Source organism: Aegilops tauschii, chromosome 4 (genome assembly GCF_002575655.3).
Source record: "Aegilops tauschii subsp. strangulata cultivar AL8/78 chromosome 4, Aet v6.0, whole genome shotgun sequence".
In the NCBI taxonomy this organism is placed as follows: domain Eukaryota; kingdom Viridiplantae; phylum Streptophyta; class Magnoliopsida; order Poales; family Poaceae; genus Aegilops; species Aegilops tauschii.
Window position 1 is genome coordinate 328,696,007 of NC_053038.3, and position 19,938 is coordinate 328,715,944.

Consider the following 19,938-nt stretch of genomic DNA (forward strand, 5'->3'; position numbering starts at 1 on the left):
TAGCATCATATAGGCTGTTCACCTAGTTGTATATCTAGACAAACTATTTGTTGTTAAACCTAAATTGTTAAGAAAAGCTAAAAATTGGTAGTTGCCTATTCACCCCCCTCTAGTCAACCATATCGATCTTTTCAATCGCATATTCCAGAATCATAGCAGATATAACATGAAATATAAACACTTAATTATGAATATGGAAATATAATAGTACAATATTATTGCCTCTACGGCATATTTCCAACATTACCATATAGCCAATACTACCAGATCTGGACCCCCTACCCGAGATCCGCCGGTTTTAGCTCCGACAACCTGCACACAAAACACAAACAAAACCTGTCCCCAACACAACAAGAGGGTTGTCAAGCCCGTTGTCTTGCTAGTTACAAGGTAAAACGCAAAGTGATAGAGATAGATAGTAGCAAAAAGTAAATCAACAAAATAGTGGCAATTGTGCAGAAGAATTTAAGCAATGGAGAATAGGTTCAATAGTGACATCTCTCTTGAAAATAGCAAGCAACATAGTAAACAAATTACAGTTGGGCAATTGAAAATATTGCAATATTTATGACTATGATAATTCATGGTATAATCTCATATAGGCATCACGTCCGTGTGATAAGTAAACTGTTAATACAACTGCATATACTACTAATATCCACCCAAGACTGCTATCCAGCATGCATCTCAAGGTATTACGTTTGCAAGAAATAGAATATCATAATGAGCAAGATGACATAATGTAGACAGGAAGAAGTCAATCAATATGACAAAACCCCGTTGTTGTACCCTTAGTGCCAACAATACAATATGTTCCTTGGCCCTTATTGTCACTACGCTAAAACACTACAAGATTGAACCTAGTACAAAGCACGACTCCCTCTAAAGAAAAATCCAATGAACTTGGCCAAAGAAGACAGATAGATCGGAGAGCATGCAAAGCTATTCAATCATACAACAAATAAAACCTCAAAAGATCCAATTGATTTCAATAAACAATTTGATCATAAAGTGACAATTCATCATGTCCCAACAAACACCACTAATTACATCAAATTTATCATGATCAAGTGAGAAAACTCATGGGCATATTGTACTGAAGATCCGGAGAAAGAGAGAGAGAGAGAGAGAGAGAGAGAGAGAGAGACTACTATGGACCCATAGGTCGTAACGGAACTACTCACACATCATCATGGAGGCAGCAAGGTTGATGAAGAAGACTCGGGGAATGGCTCCCCCCTCCGGCAGAGCTCTGTAAAAGGCCTCCAGATGGGATCTTCGTGGAACAGAAACTTGTGGTGGCGATAAAATTCTTCTAAAAATACGTCGGAGGGTTTCGGTATTTATATGGATTTATGGCGGTGGAATTGACTAAGGCGGTGCAGGGGGGCCACTCGGCCAGGTGGGACGACCCCCCTAGGCCACGCGGGGTGCCCATGTGGGTCCCTGATAGCTCCTCCAATGGAGCTTTGTGTGTTTCTTGTTGCTAAAGATATCGTATTAAATCAACAACTGATTTTGGCCTCTGTAGATATTGATTTGCCACGAAGCCATAAACAAGAAGAAAATAGGAACTGATACTGGACACTAAATTAATAGGTTAGTCCATCAAAATAATATAAATTGCTATACAAATATAAAAAATGATAGTATAATAGCATAAAACAATCAAAATTATAGATATGTTTGAGACGTATCGGCGGGCTACGCATTGGGCGTGGTACTCGCGCTCTTCCGTGGCAAGCTCCGCGCGACGCTTCGGCAGGAGCATGCTACTTCTTGAGCTTGCGTTGGTTTTCTAATGTCTACTACACAACCTTCTTCTTGTAGATGTTGTTGGGCCTCCCAGTACAGGGGTTTGTAGGACAGTAGCAAATTTCCCTCAAGTGGATGACCTAAGGTTTATCAATCCATGGGAGGCGTAGGATGAAGATGGTCTCTCTCAAGCAACCCTGCAACCAAATAACAAAGAGTCTCTTGTGTCCCCAACACACCCAATACAATGGTAAATTGTATAGGTGCACTATTCGGTGAAGAGATGGTGATACAAGTGCAATATGGAAGGTAGATAAAGGTTTTTGTAATCTGAAAATATAAAAACAGCAAGGTAGAAGTGATAAAAATGAGCGTAAACAGTATTGCAATGCTAGGAAACAAGGCCTAGGGTTCATACTTTCACTAGTGCAAGTTCTCTCAACAATAATAACATAATTGGATCATATAACTATCTCTCAACATGCAACAAAGAGTCACTCCAAAGTCACTAATAGCGGAGAACAAACGAAGAGATTATTGTAGGGTACGAAACCACCTCAAAGTTATTCTTTCGGATCGATCTATCATAGAGTTCGTACTAGAGTAACACCTTAAGACACAAATCAACCAAAACCCTAATGTCACCTAGATACTCCAATGTCACCTCAAGTATCCGTGGGTATGATTATACGATATGCATCAAACAATCTCAGATTCATCTATTCAACCAACCCATAGAACTTCAAAGAGTGCCCCAAAGTTTCTACCGGAGAATCAAGACGAAAACGTGTGCCAACCCCTATGCATAAGTTCACAAGCGGAACCCGCAAGTTGATCACCAAAACATACATCAAGTGGATCACGTGAATATCCCATTGTCACCACAGATAAGCACATGCAAGACATACATAAAGTGTTCTCAAATCCTTAAAGACTCAATCCGATAAGATCACTTCAAGGGAAAACTCAATCCATTACAAGAGAGTAGAGGGGGAGAAACATCATAAGATCCAACTATAATAGACAAGCTCGCGATACATCAAGATCGTGCCATCTCAAGAACACGAGAGAGAGAGAGAGAGAGAGAGAGAGATCAAACGCATAGCTACTGGTGCATACCCTCAGCCCCGAGGGTGAACTACTCCCTCCTCGTCATGGAGAGAGTCGGGATGATGAAGATGGCCACCGGTGAGGGATTCCCCCTCCGGCAGGGTGCCGGAACAGGGTCCCGATTGGTTTTTGGTGGCTACAGACGCTTGCGGCGGCAGAACTCTCGATCTATTCTGCTCTATGATGTTTTTAGGGTATATGGACATATATAGGCGAAAGAAGTCAGTCAGGGGAGCCACGAGGGGCCCACAAGGGTGGGGGGCGCGCCTCCCTGCCTCGTGGCTTCCTCGAAGCTTCCCTGACGTCTACTCCTAGTCTCCTGGATTGCTTCCGTTCCAAAAATAACTCTTGCAAAGGTTTCATTCCGTTTGGACTCCCTTTGATATTCCTTTCTTCGAAACACTAAAATAGGCAAGAAAACAGCAATTTGGGCTGGGCCTCCGGTTAATAGGTTAGTCCCAAAAATAATAGAAAAGTGTTTAGTAAAGCCCATAAACATCCAAAACAGATAATATAATAGCATGAATACTTCATAAATTATAGATACGTTGGAGACGTATCAGCATCCCCAAGCTTAATTCCTGCTCGTCCTCGAGTAGGTAAATGATAAAAGAAATAATTTATGAAGTGTGAATGCTAGCAGGTGCACAAGTTTGACCAATGATAATTTCAATCTTCTTTTCTAGCATCATTATATTTCATAACAGTAGCTCAACTCATAGGACTTCTCATGATCAAGTAACAAGCTATTCACATGTTAAAGTATAGATCACAAACTTTCTTGAAAACTAACAAACTGTTTTATTAGTCATCAAACAATTACAATTCATCTTATTTTCAGGAAGAGTCTATGTCAGAGCTTTGATTCAGCAAACTTCACGTACTCAACTATCATTTAGTCTTTCACAATTGCTAACACTCACGCGATATTTATGGGTTCAAAGTTTTAATTAGACACAGACAAAGATAGGGGCTTATAGATTCACCTCCCAACCTTTTAACTCAAGGGTAATGTCAACAATAATAGTTCATGATGCCTTACATCCAATTGGATGTGTATATCAGGATCTTTCCAACACAATGTGCTTGCCAAAGGATAAAATGTAAAAAGGAAAGGTGAAGATCACCATGACTCTTGCATAAGGTATAAGACAAGAATAAAAGATAGGCCCTTCGCAGAGGGAAGCAGAGGTTGTCATGCACTTTTATAGTTGGATGCACAAAATCTTAATGCGAAAGAACGTCACTTTATATTGCCACTTGTGATAGGGACCTTTATTATGCAGTCTGTCGCTTTTATTGCTTCCACGTCACAAGATCGTATAAAGCTTATTTTCTCCACACTAATAGATCATACATATTTAGAGAGCAATTTTTATTGCATGCACCGGTGAAAACTTACTTGAAGGATCTTACTCAATCCATAGGTAGGTATGGTGGACTCTCATGGCAATACTGGTTTAAGGGATGTTTGGAACACAAGTAGTATCTCTACTTGGTGCAAAGAATTTGGCTAGCATGAGGGGGAAAGGCAAGCTCAGCATTGTAACGCCCGAATAATTATGCTACAGTAATCTCATGCTAATGGTGCCATGTCACCACTGTTACTGTTGCTAATCTTCGCTTGGTCCAAATCGCAACTCAAATTCAAAACTGAGTTTAAAGTCAAAATTCAAATTTTGTCAAACCTGCTAACTAAAATGTCCAAGTTGTTACAATTAATCATTTAGTATATTATTGGAGAAATCATCTTTTTACAAAATGGCTAAATGCTCTAAAAATAAATAAAACAAAAAAGTTTTTGAAAGAAAAGAAACCAAAAAAAAGGAAAACAGAAACCCACCCTCCCCCAGTGGGCCTCGTGGCCCAGCTGGCCATTCCACTAGACCGACCCCAGGCCAGCCCAACCCTCGGCCTACATGCCCCCACGCCTCCCCGAACCCTAACCGCACATGCCCCCCAGATCCCCCACTCCCCCTCGTTCCCCACTCCCCACTCCTCCCCCCCGATTCGGGATCTGGATCGGGCCACGCCCCGACCCCAACACCGTCGCCCCACACCACCCCGCCGGAGCTCCTCGACCCCAACACCGTCGCCCCACACCACCCCGCCGGACCTCCTCGGCCCCATCGCGCCACTGCTCGCATCCCGGACTCCTCTCCTTCGCGCGACGCCTGCCTGACGCCTCGGCCTCGCCTCGACGCTGCCCCGCCGCCTGCTCCGTCCTGCCGCCGCCTCGACGCGCCAAACCCTGTCACGGGATCGCCGCCGCCTGGAGTTGCCCTCGCCGGACCGCCCCGCCCCGACTCTCCTTCGACAGTCGTCGTCGAGCCTCGACGGCCCCCGATCCCCTGCAAACTGGGGTGAGCCGCCGTTCTCCACTCCTCTCCTCTCCTTGTAGATCGAACGCGCCCGCGCCGTCCCCGATCCTCCGCGGTCACCCCGCCCATCGCCATCGCCGCCCGCGCGCACGCGTGCTCCCCTGCCACCAGCAGCTGTTGCGCGCTGCCTCGTCCTCCCGCCTCCACACGCCGGCGGCCGCCCTCGCCTGGCTCTGGCCGTTACCCGCTCTCTCCTCCGCTCGCTGGCCGGCCTCCTCGCCGCGGCCGGCGCCCTCCCCTGGCCTCGCCGCAGTTCGCCTTCTGCGGCACCCTGCTCCTCGCCCGCGCCACTGGTTGTGGCCGCCGGCGCCTAGCGCGCCCGTGCGTGCCCGACCCTCCTCTGTTGGCCGGGTCCAATGACCGCAGGGGCCCCTTTTTATTTAATAAAAAAATGAAGTAAAAATGTAAAAATAGTTAATTTATTAACTAAAGAATTAATCTAGTTTAATTAGCTGATTAACTTCTAAATGGGCTAATGTGTCAATGGCACTAGGGCCCGACTACTAATTAAACTGTTTCAAACAATTTGTTAAACACATGTGACATTGACAGATTGGCCCTTTGACCCTGTTGACTGGTCAACTTAGACCCAGTCAACGCTGACTGTACTACTGACTGGCACTGACCGACCCCACCTGTCTGTTTGACCCAGTCAACTAGCTGGTTGACTGCTGACGTCAGGATGACGTCATGCTGATGCAGTATTATCTTTTTAGTTAATATTAATTTCGGAATAATGTTTAAATCTTTGAAAAATCATATAAATTAATCCGTAACTCGGATGAAATAGTTTTATACATGAAAGTTGCTCAGAACGACGAGACGAATCCGAATACGCTCTTCGTTCATCTGTCACATGACCCTAGCATAGCGAACATGCAACTTTCCCCCTCCATTCATCTGTCCGAAAATTCCAAACTTCGGGAAAGCTTTTTCGGATGTTTTCCCCCTTTGCCGGTATTGTGTAGCACCGCGTTAGAACACGTCTAGCTATGCCTGTTGTCCTGTTATGCTCTTGCTTGCTATGTATTTACTGTTTCTTCCCCCTCTTCTCTCCGGTAGACCCTGAGACCGTTGCTGATGCCACTGTGATCGACTACGTCGACGACGACCCCTTCTTCCTTTCAGCGGAGCTTCCAGGCAAGCCCCCCTTTGATCATCCCGATATCGCCCATTCCATTCTCTCATGCTTGCATTAGATTTTGCTACTGTTATTGATTGCTCCTATTCTGATGCATAGCCTGCTGTTGTACCTTACCTGCTTATCCTAAACTGCTTAGTATAGGTTGGATAGTGATCCATCAGTGACCTCCACCTTATCCTTATTGCCCCTTCTTCATCATCGACGACTCGACCAACGTGATCGACGACCAGAGCCCGACACCTCACATAACATCACGCCCCTTTTTGTTGCTCGACTCTGCAGAGCTACTATCGAGTGCCGAGGGTGATCCCTCATAACGCACTCCTGATGATAATTTTGTAGTGTAGCTATTCGGTCGTGGTCATCGCAGGTGATTTCCTCTTTCACCATTCCCGATACGGCTCTGTTGTTCAACACCTCAAGTGTGAACCTCGAGGGTGGTCCCTCTTACGTTCACCTTGATGATTACATTGAATGGAATCCTCCGAGGGTGATTCATTGGGTTTTCCCCTTGATGTCTGGACCCACGGTTACCTTGACTTTACTTGAGACCCTTGGTGAAAGTCGGGCGGGCCCGGAGAGCACCCGCAAGATGGTTACGAGGCACGGCCGGGCAGGCAGGCCGCCCCCGAGTGGGCTGGGCTAGCCCTTGCCATATTTCCTCGAGACGGGGCGACGGGGTCACATTATCGTGACTCTCTGCTCGTCTCCGCAAGCTAATAATACACTATGGTTTGGATATTTGTTCTGAATTGGCCTTTGGCCTTTACGCACTAACCACCACACAAGAATAGTTATGGGCCTCGACGTCGCAGTATCAGCCGAAGCTTTGTCAGACGTCCAGTTCAGCATTGCGGCACGGCCTGGTCGGCGCCCTAGTGGAGGTGGCCTGTATCGCCCTGCGCGCAATGATCCGGTGTGCAACGGGCGATGGGCCCAGACCCCGGAGTGCTTAGGATGTAGACCGGCGGCGACCTCTCTGCTGAGCCTAGGTAGGGCTACGACGTGTTGATCTTCCGAGGTCGGGCGTTGACCCCAGAAAGGTGTGTCCGGCCAGAGTGATCGAGCGTGTTGGAAAATGTGGTGCACCCGTGCAGGGAAGATTACTATTAATAGCCGTGTCCAGGGTAACGGACGTTCAGACTTATATCCTGATCTATTACAACTAGAAATGGATACTTTGGATATGTGGCTCCAGGATTGGTTTCTCGCAGGGAGTTGCGGAAGGATCTCTGGGCCTTAATGTTACAACATGCTTGTTAATTAAACTGCTATTCTTTACTCTTCTACATGCTGCAAGATCCTTGGAGTTGCTTGAAGATGCTAGTCTTCGATAGGCTAGGCCTCCCCCCCTATTCTGGCATTCTGCAGTTCAGTCCACAGATACAGCCCTTCCATTTGATACCAATGCATACTTAGTATAGATCTGATGCTTGCGAGTACTTTGGATGAGTACTCACGGTTGCTTTGCTCCCCCTTTTCCCCCTTCCTTCTTCTTTCTGGTTGTTGCAACCAAATGGTGGCCCCCAGGAGTCAGATGCCACCCCCGTCGACTACGACTACTACCCAGAGGGTGCCTACTACGTGGAGACCGCCGACGACCAGGAGTAGTTAGGAGATCCCAGGCAGGAGGCCTTGCCTCTTCGATCGTGTTGCTTTTGTGCTAGCCTTCTTAAGGCATCCTTGTTTAACTTATGTCTGTACTCAGATATTGTTGCTTCCGCTGACGCTTGTGTATCGAGCTTGTATTCGAGCCCTCGAGGCCCCTGGCTTCTAATATGAAGCTTGTATTATTTTAATTTGTGTCTAGAGTTGTGTTGTGATATCTTCCCGTGAGTCCCTGGTCTTGGTCGTACACATTTGCGTGTATGATTAGTGTACGGTCGAATCGGGGGCGTCACAAGTTGGTATTAGAGCCGGCTGCCTGTAGGAACCCCCTTTCCAACTCCTTGGCCGAAGTTGAGTCTAGTCTTTGAAAAACTGATTTACTAACATGGCCGTGTGGCTTACGGGCCCACGTCGCCATTGGGTGGTATTAGGATCTTTTACTCCTCGACCTTTACTCTGGGACTCTGATCTCTCTTCTATTCGGGTTAAATGATTTTGCTAACTATATCCTAGGTTCTCGTGATCACATCCATCCGGAGATTTGTATTACGCCTTTCTTGAATTGGGAGCCAGGATCTGCTTCACATTGTTCACGGGCCGCATGATCCTTTTATCGAGGGCACCCTGCGTCGTCCCCTGCAGATTCCTCGCTCTAGTGGTTTTCTCTGACGTGGATGTAGCCTTTGCTATGTGTCGTTGTTGTATCCCTCCATCGCGTGCAAGCGTGCCGCCTAGTATGTCTAGGATGATTCTCTTGTTCGAACTCATACTAATAACTTGTAAATGGCCCTGTATATGTATATGTATGTCTTTAATGACTACTGCTTTGTACATACTGCGCCTTTGCTCATTGTTCAAGTTACATCATGAATGACTCCATACACCTGCTCCACCCCTTGTGAAACTGCTCCCTGATGTTTCTAGTAGGATGGCTGACGATCCTCCACCTCCACCCTATATTGCCGCAATGATGCAGCAGTTTGAGCTGAATCGTCAGTTTATGACTGGAGTAATGGCTCAGTTTCCAAACCAGAATGCTCATCAATAGCCTGCCCCAATAACACTGCCAGAATTTGTGCGCCTCAACCCGTCCATTTTTCGCAACTCCACCAATCCTATGGATGCTGATGATTGGCTTCGTGACATCCTGTTTGAGATGGAGTCAGCTAATGTTGCCCCTGCCAGTTACGTCACCTTTGCGACATTCACTTGAAGGGTCCAGCTGCTCAATGGTGGGAAAGCCACATGGGTATGCTGCCTGCAGAGACTGTAACCACTTTGCAGGAATTTCAGTTAGCCTTTCGTGCACGGCACACTCCTCAAGGTCTGATGGACCAGAAGAAGAAGGAGTTCCGCAAACTCTCACAGGGCACAATGACTGTGGATGAATATCAGAGGAAATTCCTTGAATTATCTCGCTATGCTGTGGATGACGTCTGCACTGACGCTCGCAAGCAGGAGAAATTCCGTGAAGGATTGCGTCCCGATATAAAGCTCACACTTGTTGCTCATGATTGCGTGGACTTTGCGACGCTTGTCAGCCAAGCTTTCCGAACTGAAACTGGTCTGACTGAGTACCAGGAGTCGCTCAAGCGTACTCGAGATGTTGGCCCATCCTCGAGTCAGCCTGCTCAGAAACATCGAGTCTGGATCCCACACAATGTTCATCATCGACCTGCTCCAACACCAAGGCCGTCTTATGTTCCACCTCGTCTGCCTCCGCCGCCGAGACAACTAAATATTCAGGGTGGACAGTTCAATGCTGTAGCTCCTCCCCATAATGATGGTTTATGCCGCAAGTGTGGACAGCCAGGGCACCATGCTATCAACTGTCGCCCGGGTCAGCCACTAAATGCTTCACGTCCTCCTGTTGGTCGTAAGACGGGCCGTCGAACCCATCATACCGGAAGTTGTAGTGCCAGACCGCCTGCTATGAGTGCTGGTCAAGTCACCCATGTCAAGATCGAAGAAGCTCGTGAGTCCCCAAAAATTGTGATGGGTACCCTTCGCGTTAATTCAGTGCCAGCTTCTGTTCTCTTTGATTCAGGAGCATCGCATGCTTTTGTGTCCCAACAATTTGCTAAGTTGCATGGGTTAGATATGGAAAATTTGCCCACTCCTCTAGCAGTTCAATCTCCGGGATCCAAGTGGCAAACCACAATGATAAGCCCTTGCAACCAAATCGAGATTGGAGGCTTACTTTTTCTGGCTTCTCTCATTGTACTCGGACCTTCCAACATAGACATCATTCTTGGTATGGAATGGTTGACAGCCCATAATGCTAAGATCGATTGTGCCGCCAAGACAGTCCAGCTCACTCACCCTTCTGGTCAGTTGATCAACTACTCAACTCAGATGATCCAGGATGCCGAGAATCAGATATATGTTTTGAATGCATTGAATGCATTGAATGCTTCACCTCTTGAGGGAATAGAGAACATTCCAGTCGTTCGTGAATTTGAAGATGTCTTTCCAGAAGAACTTCCAGGAATACCCCCTGCTAGAGCTATCGAATTTGTCATAGACTTGAAACCGGGCACAACTCCTATTGCCAAGTGACCCTACAAGATGCCGCCGCATGAACTCCTTGAGCTTAAGGAGGAAATCGACAAATCTCTTCACAAGGGATTCATTCGTCCTAGTTCCTCTGCTTGGGGAGCACCTTCTCTCTTTGTCAAGAAGAAGGATGGTACGAATCGTTTGGTCCAAGATTACCGACCTATCCACCAAGCAACAATTCAGAACAAGTATCCGCTTCCCAGGATCAACGACCTGTATGATCAACTTGCTGGTTCCTCAGTATTCTCTAAGCTTGATTTGAGGTTGGGTTACCACCAGATACGTGTTCGTGAAGAGGATATTCCCAAGACTGCTTTCGTGACTCATTATGGTTCATACGAGTACACCGTCATGTCTTTCGGCTTGACCAATGCTCCAGCGACATTCTCTCGTCTGATGAACTATATATTCATGGAATACCTCGACAAGTTCGTCGTGGTTTATCTGGATGATATCCTTGTATATTCCAAGAACAAAGAAGAACATGTTGAACATCTTTGACTTGTTCTGGAAAAACTTTGAGAGCATCAACTATATGCTAAGTATTCCAAGTGTGAATTCTGGCTTCCTGAAGTGACCCATCTTGGGCATGTCATCTCCAAGGATGGTATTGCCGTCAACCCCGAACGAGTTCAGGCTATTTCGACTGGACTCCTCCGAAGAATGTCAAACAAGTCAGAAGTTTTCTCGGACTCGCCAGCTATTGCCGTTGATTTGTCGAGAACTTCTCCAAGATCGCGAAGCCCCTGACTGGTCTGCTTCACAAAGGTGTCAAGTTTGATTGGACAGAAAAGTGTCAGGAAAGTATCCAAGAACTCAAAGACAAGCTGACTTCTGCCCCAGTGCTTGCTCCGCCGGATACTAAGAAGGATTTCGTCATTTACTGCGACGCTTCACGACAAGGATTAGGCTGTGTCCTAATGCAAGAGCGCAGAGTGATTGCTTATGCCTCTCGTCAGTTGCGCCCTCACGAAGAGAACTACCCAGTTCATGACCTCGAGCTTGCTGCTGTCATACATGCACTGTAACAGTGGCGACATTACCTTCTTGGTAATCGTTGCGAGATCTTCACCGACCACCAAAGTCTGAAGTACCTGTTTACTCAGCCAGATTTGAACCTCCGTTAGCAAAGATGGATGGAGATCGTAGCAGACTTTGACATGGGTATTTTCTATACACCAGGCAAGGCTAATGTAATGGCTGATGCCTTGAGCCGCAAGTCATATTGCAACCATCTCGAGGTTTGCAAAGTTCAGCCTTCGCTTGTTGAAGAATTCAGAAAGCTAAACCTCCATATTGTTCCTCCGAGTGCACTCGCTCCCCCTCCTAAGGAGTTTCGCAAGATGAACCTCCGTGTTGTTTCCCAGGGTTCCCTCAATACCCTAGCTGTCGAACCAGATCTCTTGGACTCCATCAAGAGAATGCAGGGATATGACTCTGAAGTTGAGAAGATTAAACGCTACCTCGCAGAAGGAAAGCCCTCATTCTTCACTGTTACTGATGATGGCACTTTGTACTTCAAAGGCCGCCTAGTGGTGCCGTGTAAGGAGAAAAACCTGGATATGACTAAGGAGGTTATGGGAGAAGCTCATAACACTCCGTTGTCTGTTCATCCCGGTAGTACCAAGATGTACCAAGACATTCATCAGAGAGTCTGGTGGTCTAATATGAAGCAAGACGTTGCTCGTTATGTTGCTGAATGTGACATTTGCCGTCGTATCAAAGCAGAACATCAAAGGCCTGCTGGAACTCTGCAACCTATCTCTATTCCGAAATGGAAATGGGACCATGTTGAAATGGACTTCGTCACTGGATTTCCCAAATCGCAGAAAGGTAATGATGCTATACTTGTCGTCATTGACCAGCTTTCCAAAGTTGCACACTTTCTGGCCGTCAAAGAAACGATCACTGCTAGTCAGCTGGCAACCCTTTACATGTCCAGAATTGTTTCACTCCACGGTATTCCATTGGTTATCAGCTCAGACCGTGGTAGCTTATTCACTTCAAGATTCTGGGCAAGTTTCCAAGAAGCTATGGGAACTCATTTGTCTTTCAGTACTGCTTTTCACCCTCAGTCGCAGGGACAAGTTGAACGTGTCAATCAAGTTCTCGAAGACATGCTTCGAGCTTGTGTCATTTCCTTTGGCAAGAAATGGGTGGAATCTCTCCCGTACACTGAGTTCTCCTACAACAATAGCTATCAAGCTAGTCTGAAGATGGCCCCATTCGAAGTGTTATATGGACGAAAGTGCCGAACCCCTCTGAACTGGTCAGAAACTGGGGAACGTCCACTCTTCGGTCCGGATATTATCCAACACGCCGAAGAACAAGTCCGCGTCATTCGCGAGAATCTCAAGACTGCTCAGTCACGTCAAAAGAGTAATTATGACCATCATCATAAAGACATGGTCTATCAACCTGGCGAAAAGGCTTACCTTCGAGTCACACCAATGAAGGGTGCACACTGCTTCGGGATCAAGAGCAAGCTAGCTCCTCGCTATATTGGTCCTTTCACTATTCTCGAAAGGCGTGGAAAAGTGGCATACCAGTTGGAACTACCGCCGAACCTTTCTCAGGTTCACGATGTGTTCCACGTGTCACAGCTCCGCCGCTGCTTCAAGGACCCAATCCAAGCAGTGGATCATGAAGTGCTTGAATTTCAACAAGATCTCTCCTATAAAGAGCTTCCAGTCCGCATTCTCGACCAAGCTGAACGCCGCACACGTCAGAAGGCGATCAAGTTCCTCAAGGTCCAGTGGTCGCATCACTCTGAAGACGAAGCCACTTGGGAACGTGAGGATCGCCTGCGTGATGAATACCCCAAACTTTTTCCTTCTACCTCCTAAATCTCGGGACGAGATTTCTTGTAGTGGAGGAGAATTGTAACGCCCGGATAATTATGCTACAGTAATCTCATGCTAATGGTGCCGCGTCACCACTGTTACTGTTGCTAATCTTCGCTTGGTCCAAATCGCAATTCAAATTCCAAATTGAGTTTAAAGTCAAAATTCAAATTTTGTCAAACCTGCTAACTAAAATGTCCAAGTTGTTACAATTAATCATTTAGTAATATTAGTGGAGAAATCATCTTTTTACAAAATGGCTAAATGCTCTAAAAATAAATAAAACAGAAAAGTTTTTGAAAGAAAAGAAACCAAAAAAAAAGGAAAACAGAAACCCACCCTTCCCCAGTGGGCCTCGTGGCCCAGCTGGCCATTCCACTAGACCGACCCCAGGCCAGCCCAACCCTCGGCCTACATACCCCCACGCCTCCCCGAACCCTAACCGCACCTGCCCGCCATATCCCCCCCACTCCCCCTCATTCCCCACTCCCCACTCCTCTCCCCCCGATTCGGGATCTGGATCGGGCCAGGCCCCGACCCCAACACCGTCGCCCCACACCACCCCGCCGGACCTCCTCGACTCCATCGCGCCGCTGCTCGCCTCCCGGACTCCTCCTCTCCTTCGCGCGACGCCTGCCTGACGCCTCGGCCTCGCCTCGACGCCGCCCCGTCGCCTGCTCCGTCCCACCGCCGCCTCGACGCGCCAAACCCTGTCACGGGATCGCCGCCGCCTGGAGTTGCCCTCTCCAGACCGCCCCACCCCGCCTCTCCTTTGACGGTCGTCGTCGAGCCTCGACGGCCCCCGATCCCCTGAAAACGCGGGTGAGCCGCCATTCTCCACTCCTCTCCTCTCCCTGTAGATCGAACGCGCTCGCGCCGTCCCCGATCCGCCGCGGTCACCCCGCCCATCGCCATCGCCGCCCGCGCGCACGCGTGCTCCCCTGCCGCCCGCTGCTGTTGCGTGCCTCCTCGTCCTCCCGGCTCCACACGCCGGCGGCCGCCCTCGCCTGGCTCGGGCCGCGACCCGCTCTCCCCTCCGCTCGCTGGCCGGCCTCCTTGCCGCGGCCGGCGCCCTCCCCTGGCCTCGCCGCAGTTCGCCGTCGGCGGCGCCCTGCTCCTCGCCTGCGCCACTGGTTGTGGCCGCCGGCGCCTAGCGTGCCCGTGCGCGCCCAACCCTCCTCTGTTGGCCTGGGCCAATGACCGCAGGGGCCCCTTTTTCTTTAATAAAAAAATGAAGTAAAAATGTAAAAATAGTTAATTTATTAACTGAAGAATTAATCTAGCTTAATTAGCTGATTAACTTCTAAATGGGCTAATGTGTCAATGGCAGTAGGGCCCCACTACTAATTAAACTGTTTTAAACAATTTGTTAAACACATGTGACATTGACAGATGGGCCCTTTGACCCTGTTGACTGGTCAAATTTGACCCAGTCAACGCTGACTGGCACTGACCGATCCCACCTGTCTGTTTGACCCAGTCAACTAGATGGTTGACTGTTGACGTCAGGATGACGTCATGCTGATGCAGTATTATCTTTTTAGTTAATATTAATTTCGGAATAATGTTTAAATCTTTGAAAAATCATATAAATTAATCCGTAACTCGGATGAAATAGTTTTATACATGAAAGTTGCTCAGAATGATGAGACGAATTCGAATACGCTCTTTGTTCATCTGTCACATGACCCTAGCATAGCGAACATGCAACTTTCCCCCTCCATTCATCTATCCAAAAATGCCAAACTTCGGGAAAGCTTTTCCGGATGTTTTCCCCCTTTGCCGGTATTGTGTAGCACCACGTTAGAACATGTCTAGCTCTGCCTGTTGTCCTGTTATGCTCTTGCTTGCTATGTATTTACTGTTTCTTCCCCCTCTTCTCTCCGGTAGACCCCGAGACCGTTGTTGATGCCACTGTGATCGACTACGTCGACGACGACCCCTTCTTCCTTTCAGCGGAGCTTCCAGGCAAGCCCCCCCTTTGATCATCCTGATATCGCTCATTCCATTCTCTCATGCTTTCATTAGATTTTGCTACTGTTATTGATTGCTCCTATTCTGATGCATAGCCTGCTGTTGTACCTTACCTGCTTATCCTAAACTGCTTAGTATAGGTTGGATAGTGATCCATCAGTGACCTCCACCTTGTCCTTATTGCCCCTGCTTCATCATCGATGACTCGACCAACGTGATCGACGACCAGAGCCCGACACCTCACATCACATCACGCCCCTTTTTGTTGCTCGACTCTGCAGAGCTACTATCGAGTGCCGAGGGTGATCCCTCATAACACACTCCTGATGATAATTCTGTAGTGTAGCTATTCGGTCGTGGTCATCGCAGGTGATTCCCTCTTTCACCATTCCCGATACGACTCTGTTGTTCAACACCTCAAGTGTGAACCTCGAGGGTGGTCCCTCTTACGTTCACGTTGATGATTACATTGAATGGAATCCTCCGGGGGTGATTCCTTGGGTTTTCCCCTTGATGTCTGGACACACGGTTACCTTGACTTTACTTGAGATCCTTGGTGAAAGTCGGGCGGGCCCGGAGAGCACCCGCAAGATGGTTACGAGGCACGGCCGGGCAGCCCCCCCCCCCCCCCGAGTGGGCTGGGCTAGCCCTTGCCGTATTTCCTCGAGATGGGGCGACGGGGTCACATTATCGTGAGTCTCTGCTCGTCTCCGCAAGCTAATAATACACTATGGTTTGGGTATTTGTTCTGAATTGGCCTTTGGCCTTTACGCACTAACCACCATGCGAGAATAGTTATGGGCCTCGACGTCGCAGTATCAGCCGAAGCTTTGTCAGACGTCTAGTTCAGCATTGCGGCACGGCCTGGTCGGCGCCCCAGTGGAGGTGACCTGTATCGCCCTGCGTGCAACGATCCGGAGTGCAAAGGGCGATGGGCCCAGACCCCGGAGTGCTTAGGATGTAGACCGACGGGGACCTCTCCGCTGAGCCTAGGTAGGGCTACAACGTGTTGATCTTCCGAGGCCGGGCATTGACCCCAGAAAGGTGTGTCCGGCCAGAGTGATTGAGCGTGTTGGAAAACGTGGTGCACCCCTGCAGGGAAGATTATCTATTAATAGCCGTGTCCACGGTAACGGAGGTTCAGACTTATAGCCTGATCTATTACAACTAGAAATGGATACTTTGGATGTGTGGCTCCGGGATTGCTTTCTCGTAGGGAGTCGCGGAAGGATCTCTGGGCCTTAATGTTACAACATGCTTGTTAGTTAAACTGCTATTCTTTACTCTTCTACATGCTGCAAGATGCTTGGAGCTGCTTGAAGATGCTAGTCTTCGATAGGCTAGGCCTTCCCCCCTATTCTGGCATTCTGCAGTTCAGTCCATAGATACAGCCCTTCCATTTGATACCAATGCATACTTAGTATAGATCTGATGCTTGCGAGTACTTTGGATGAGTACTCACGGTTGCTTTGCTCCCCCTTTTCCCCCTTCCTTCTTCTTTCTGGTTGTTGCAACTAGATGGTGGCCCCCAGGAGTCAGATGCCACCCCCGTCGACTATGACTACTACCCTGAGGGTGCCTACTACGTGGAGACCACCGACGACCAGGAGTAGTTAGGAGGTCCCAGGCAGGAGGCCTTGCCTCTTCGATCGTGTTGCTTTTGTGCTAGCCTTCTTAAGGCATCCTTGTTTAACTTATGTCTGTACTCATATATTGTTGCTTCCGCTGACGCTTGTGTATCGAGCTTGTATTCGAGCCCTTGAGGCCCCTGGCTTCTAATATGAAGCTTGTATTGAAGGTCGTACACATTTGCGTGTATGATTAGTGTACGGTCGAATCGGGGGCGTCACAAGCATGTTGAATGATCCATGACAATATACTTTATTTCGTATATAAGAAAACATAACCCATTATGTTGTCTTCCTTGTCCAACATCAACCTTTTAGCATGTCATATTTTAATGAGTGCTCACAATCATAAAAGATGTCCAATATAGTATATTTATATGTGAAATCTCTCTTCCCTCAATATTCTTTCATGAATTGTTCAAGTGACCAATACAATGGCTGCTAACCTTCAATAAATTTACCACCTCTACTTCTTATATGTGAAGTCATTAATCCCCATGGGATAAGCATATGAAACTTATATAATTTCATATTTATGATATTCGCTCATTCAACTATTTACTCATAGGATATAAGTGAAGCACACGAGTAAATGACAAACTACTCCAAAAAGATATAAGTGAAGATCAATGAGTAGTTAAATAATTATGTAGCTATGTGAAGACTCTCTCTCATTTAAGAATTCAGATCTTGATACTTTATTCAAACAGCAAGAAAAACAAAATAAAATGACATCTAAGAGTAGCAAACATCATGTGAAGAAGCAAAAACTTAGGATCAACCGATACTAACCGATAGTTGTCGAAGAAGAAAGGTGGGATGCTAACCGGGGCATCCCCAAGCTTAGACGCTTGAGACTTCTTGAAATATTATCTTGGGATGCCTTGGGCATCCCCAAGCTTGAGCTTTTGTGTCTCCTTAATTCCTCTCATATTACGGTCTCCCTAAATCTCATAAGCTTCATCCACACAAAACTCAACAAGGACTCGTGACATAAGTTAGTATAAACCAATGCAAAAACCTTATCATACTCTTCTGTAGCAAATCACTAAAATTATTATTCAACATTGCATACTAAATGCCTCTGCATATTTAATAGTCCTATCCTAAAATAGAATCATTAAAGAAGCAAACATATGCAAACAATGCAAACATAACAGCAATCTGCCTAAACAGGAAAGTCTGTAAAGAATGCAGCAAGATCCATACTTCCCTAGCTCCAAAAATTATGAATGAAAAGTCCCACTGTAGTAAATTTATCATAGCTTATTATGCAAAAGGTTTCAACATTTTATCACATTCTGACTTTTCTAGGGAATTTTTGCAACAGCGGTAAACTTTCTGTTTTCAAACAGCAACATGAAGACTTGTAAAATAGGCATAGTAAAGGCTATCAATGCCACTTTTATTGAAATAGAAGATGCAAAAAATTGTTCTAAATAACAGCAAGCAAATCCTAACAAAATAAATTGATGCTCCAAGCAAAACACATCATGTGGTGAATAAAAATATAGCTCCAAGTAAAGTTACCGATGAACGAAGACGAAAGAGGGGATGCCTTCCGGGGCATCCCCAAGCTTAGGCTCTTGGTTGTCCTTGAATATTACCTTGGGGTGCCTTGGGCATCCCCAATATTAGGCTCTTGCAACTCCTTATTCTATAGTCCATCGAATCTTTACCCAAAACTTGAAAACTTCACAACAAAACTTAAACGAAAACTCGTAAGCTCCGTTAGTATAAGAAAATAAATCACCACTTAGGTACTGTTGTGAACTCATTCTAAATTTATATTGGTGTAATATATACTGTATTCCAACTTCTCTATGGTTCATACCCTTTGATACTACTCATAGATTCATCAAAATAAGCAAACGACACATAGAAAACAGAATCTGTCAAAAACAGAACAGTCTGTAGTAATCTGTATCAAACGTATACTTATAGAACTCCAAAAATTCTAAAATAAATTGTTTGACCTGAGGAATTTGTCTATTAATCATCTTCAAAAAGAATCAACCTAAAAGCACTCTCCAGTAAAAAAATGGCAGCTAATCTCGTGAGCGCTAAAGTTTCTGTTTTTTTACAGCAAGATCACATTAACTTCCACCCAAGTCTTCCCAAAGGTTCTACTTGGCACTTTATTGAGACAAAACCTATAAAACATGATTACTACAGTATCTTAATCATGTGAACACACAAAAACATTAGGGGTAAATATTGGGTTGTCTTCCAGCAAGCGCTTTTCTTTAATGCCTTTCTAGCTAGGCATGATGATTTCATTGATGCTCACATAAAAGATAAGAATTGAAACATAAAGAGAGCATCATGAAAAATATGACTAGCACATTTAAGTCTAACCCTCTTCCTATGCATAGGGATTTTGTGAGCAAACAACTTATGGGAACAATAATCAACTAGCATAGGAAGGCAAAACAAGCACAACTTCAAAACTTTAAGCACATAGAGAGGAAACTTGATATTATTGCAATTCCTACAAGCATATATTCTTCCCTCATAATAATTTTCAGTAGCATCATGAATGAATTCAACAGTATAACCAGCACATAAAGCATTATTTTCATGATCTACAAGCATAGAATTTTTATTACTCTCCACATAAGCAAATTTCTCCTCATGAATAGTAGTGGGAGCAAACTCAACAAAATAACTATCATGTGAGGCATAATCCAATTGAAAATTAAAATCATGATGACAAGTTCCATTGTTATCTTTATTCTTTATAGCATACATGTCATCACAATAATCATCATAGATAGCAACTTTGTTCTCATAATCAATTGGAACCTCTTCCAAAATAGTGGATTCATCACTAAATAAAGTCATGACCTCTCCAAATCCACTTTCATAATTATCACAATAATATTCGACATCCTCCAAAATAGTGGGATCATTACTTCCTAAAGTTGACACTCTTA

The 19,938-nt window shown here is 46.1% G+C and overlaps 1 protein-coding gene across 1 annotated transcript; it reads left to right on the forward strand.

The window, feature by feature from the left end:
• Nucleotides 1–9,243: 9,243 nt before the first annotated feature.
• On the forward strand, nt 9,244–10,557 carry LOC141021854 (uncharacterized). The gene has a single exon (XM_073497703.1). It carries the CDS (start codon nt 9,244–9,246, stop codon nt 10,555–10,557), a length of 1,314 nt encoding a protein of 437 aa, XP_073353804.1.
• Nucleotides 10,558–19,938: the final 9,381 nt, after the last annotated feature.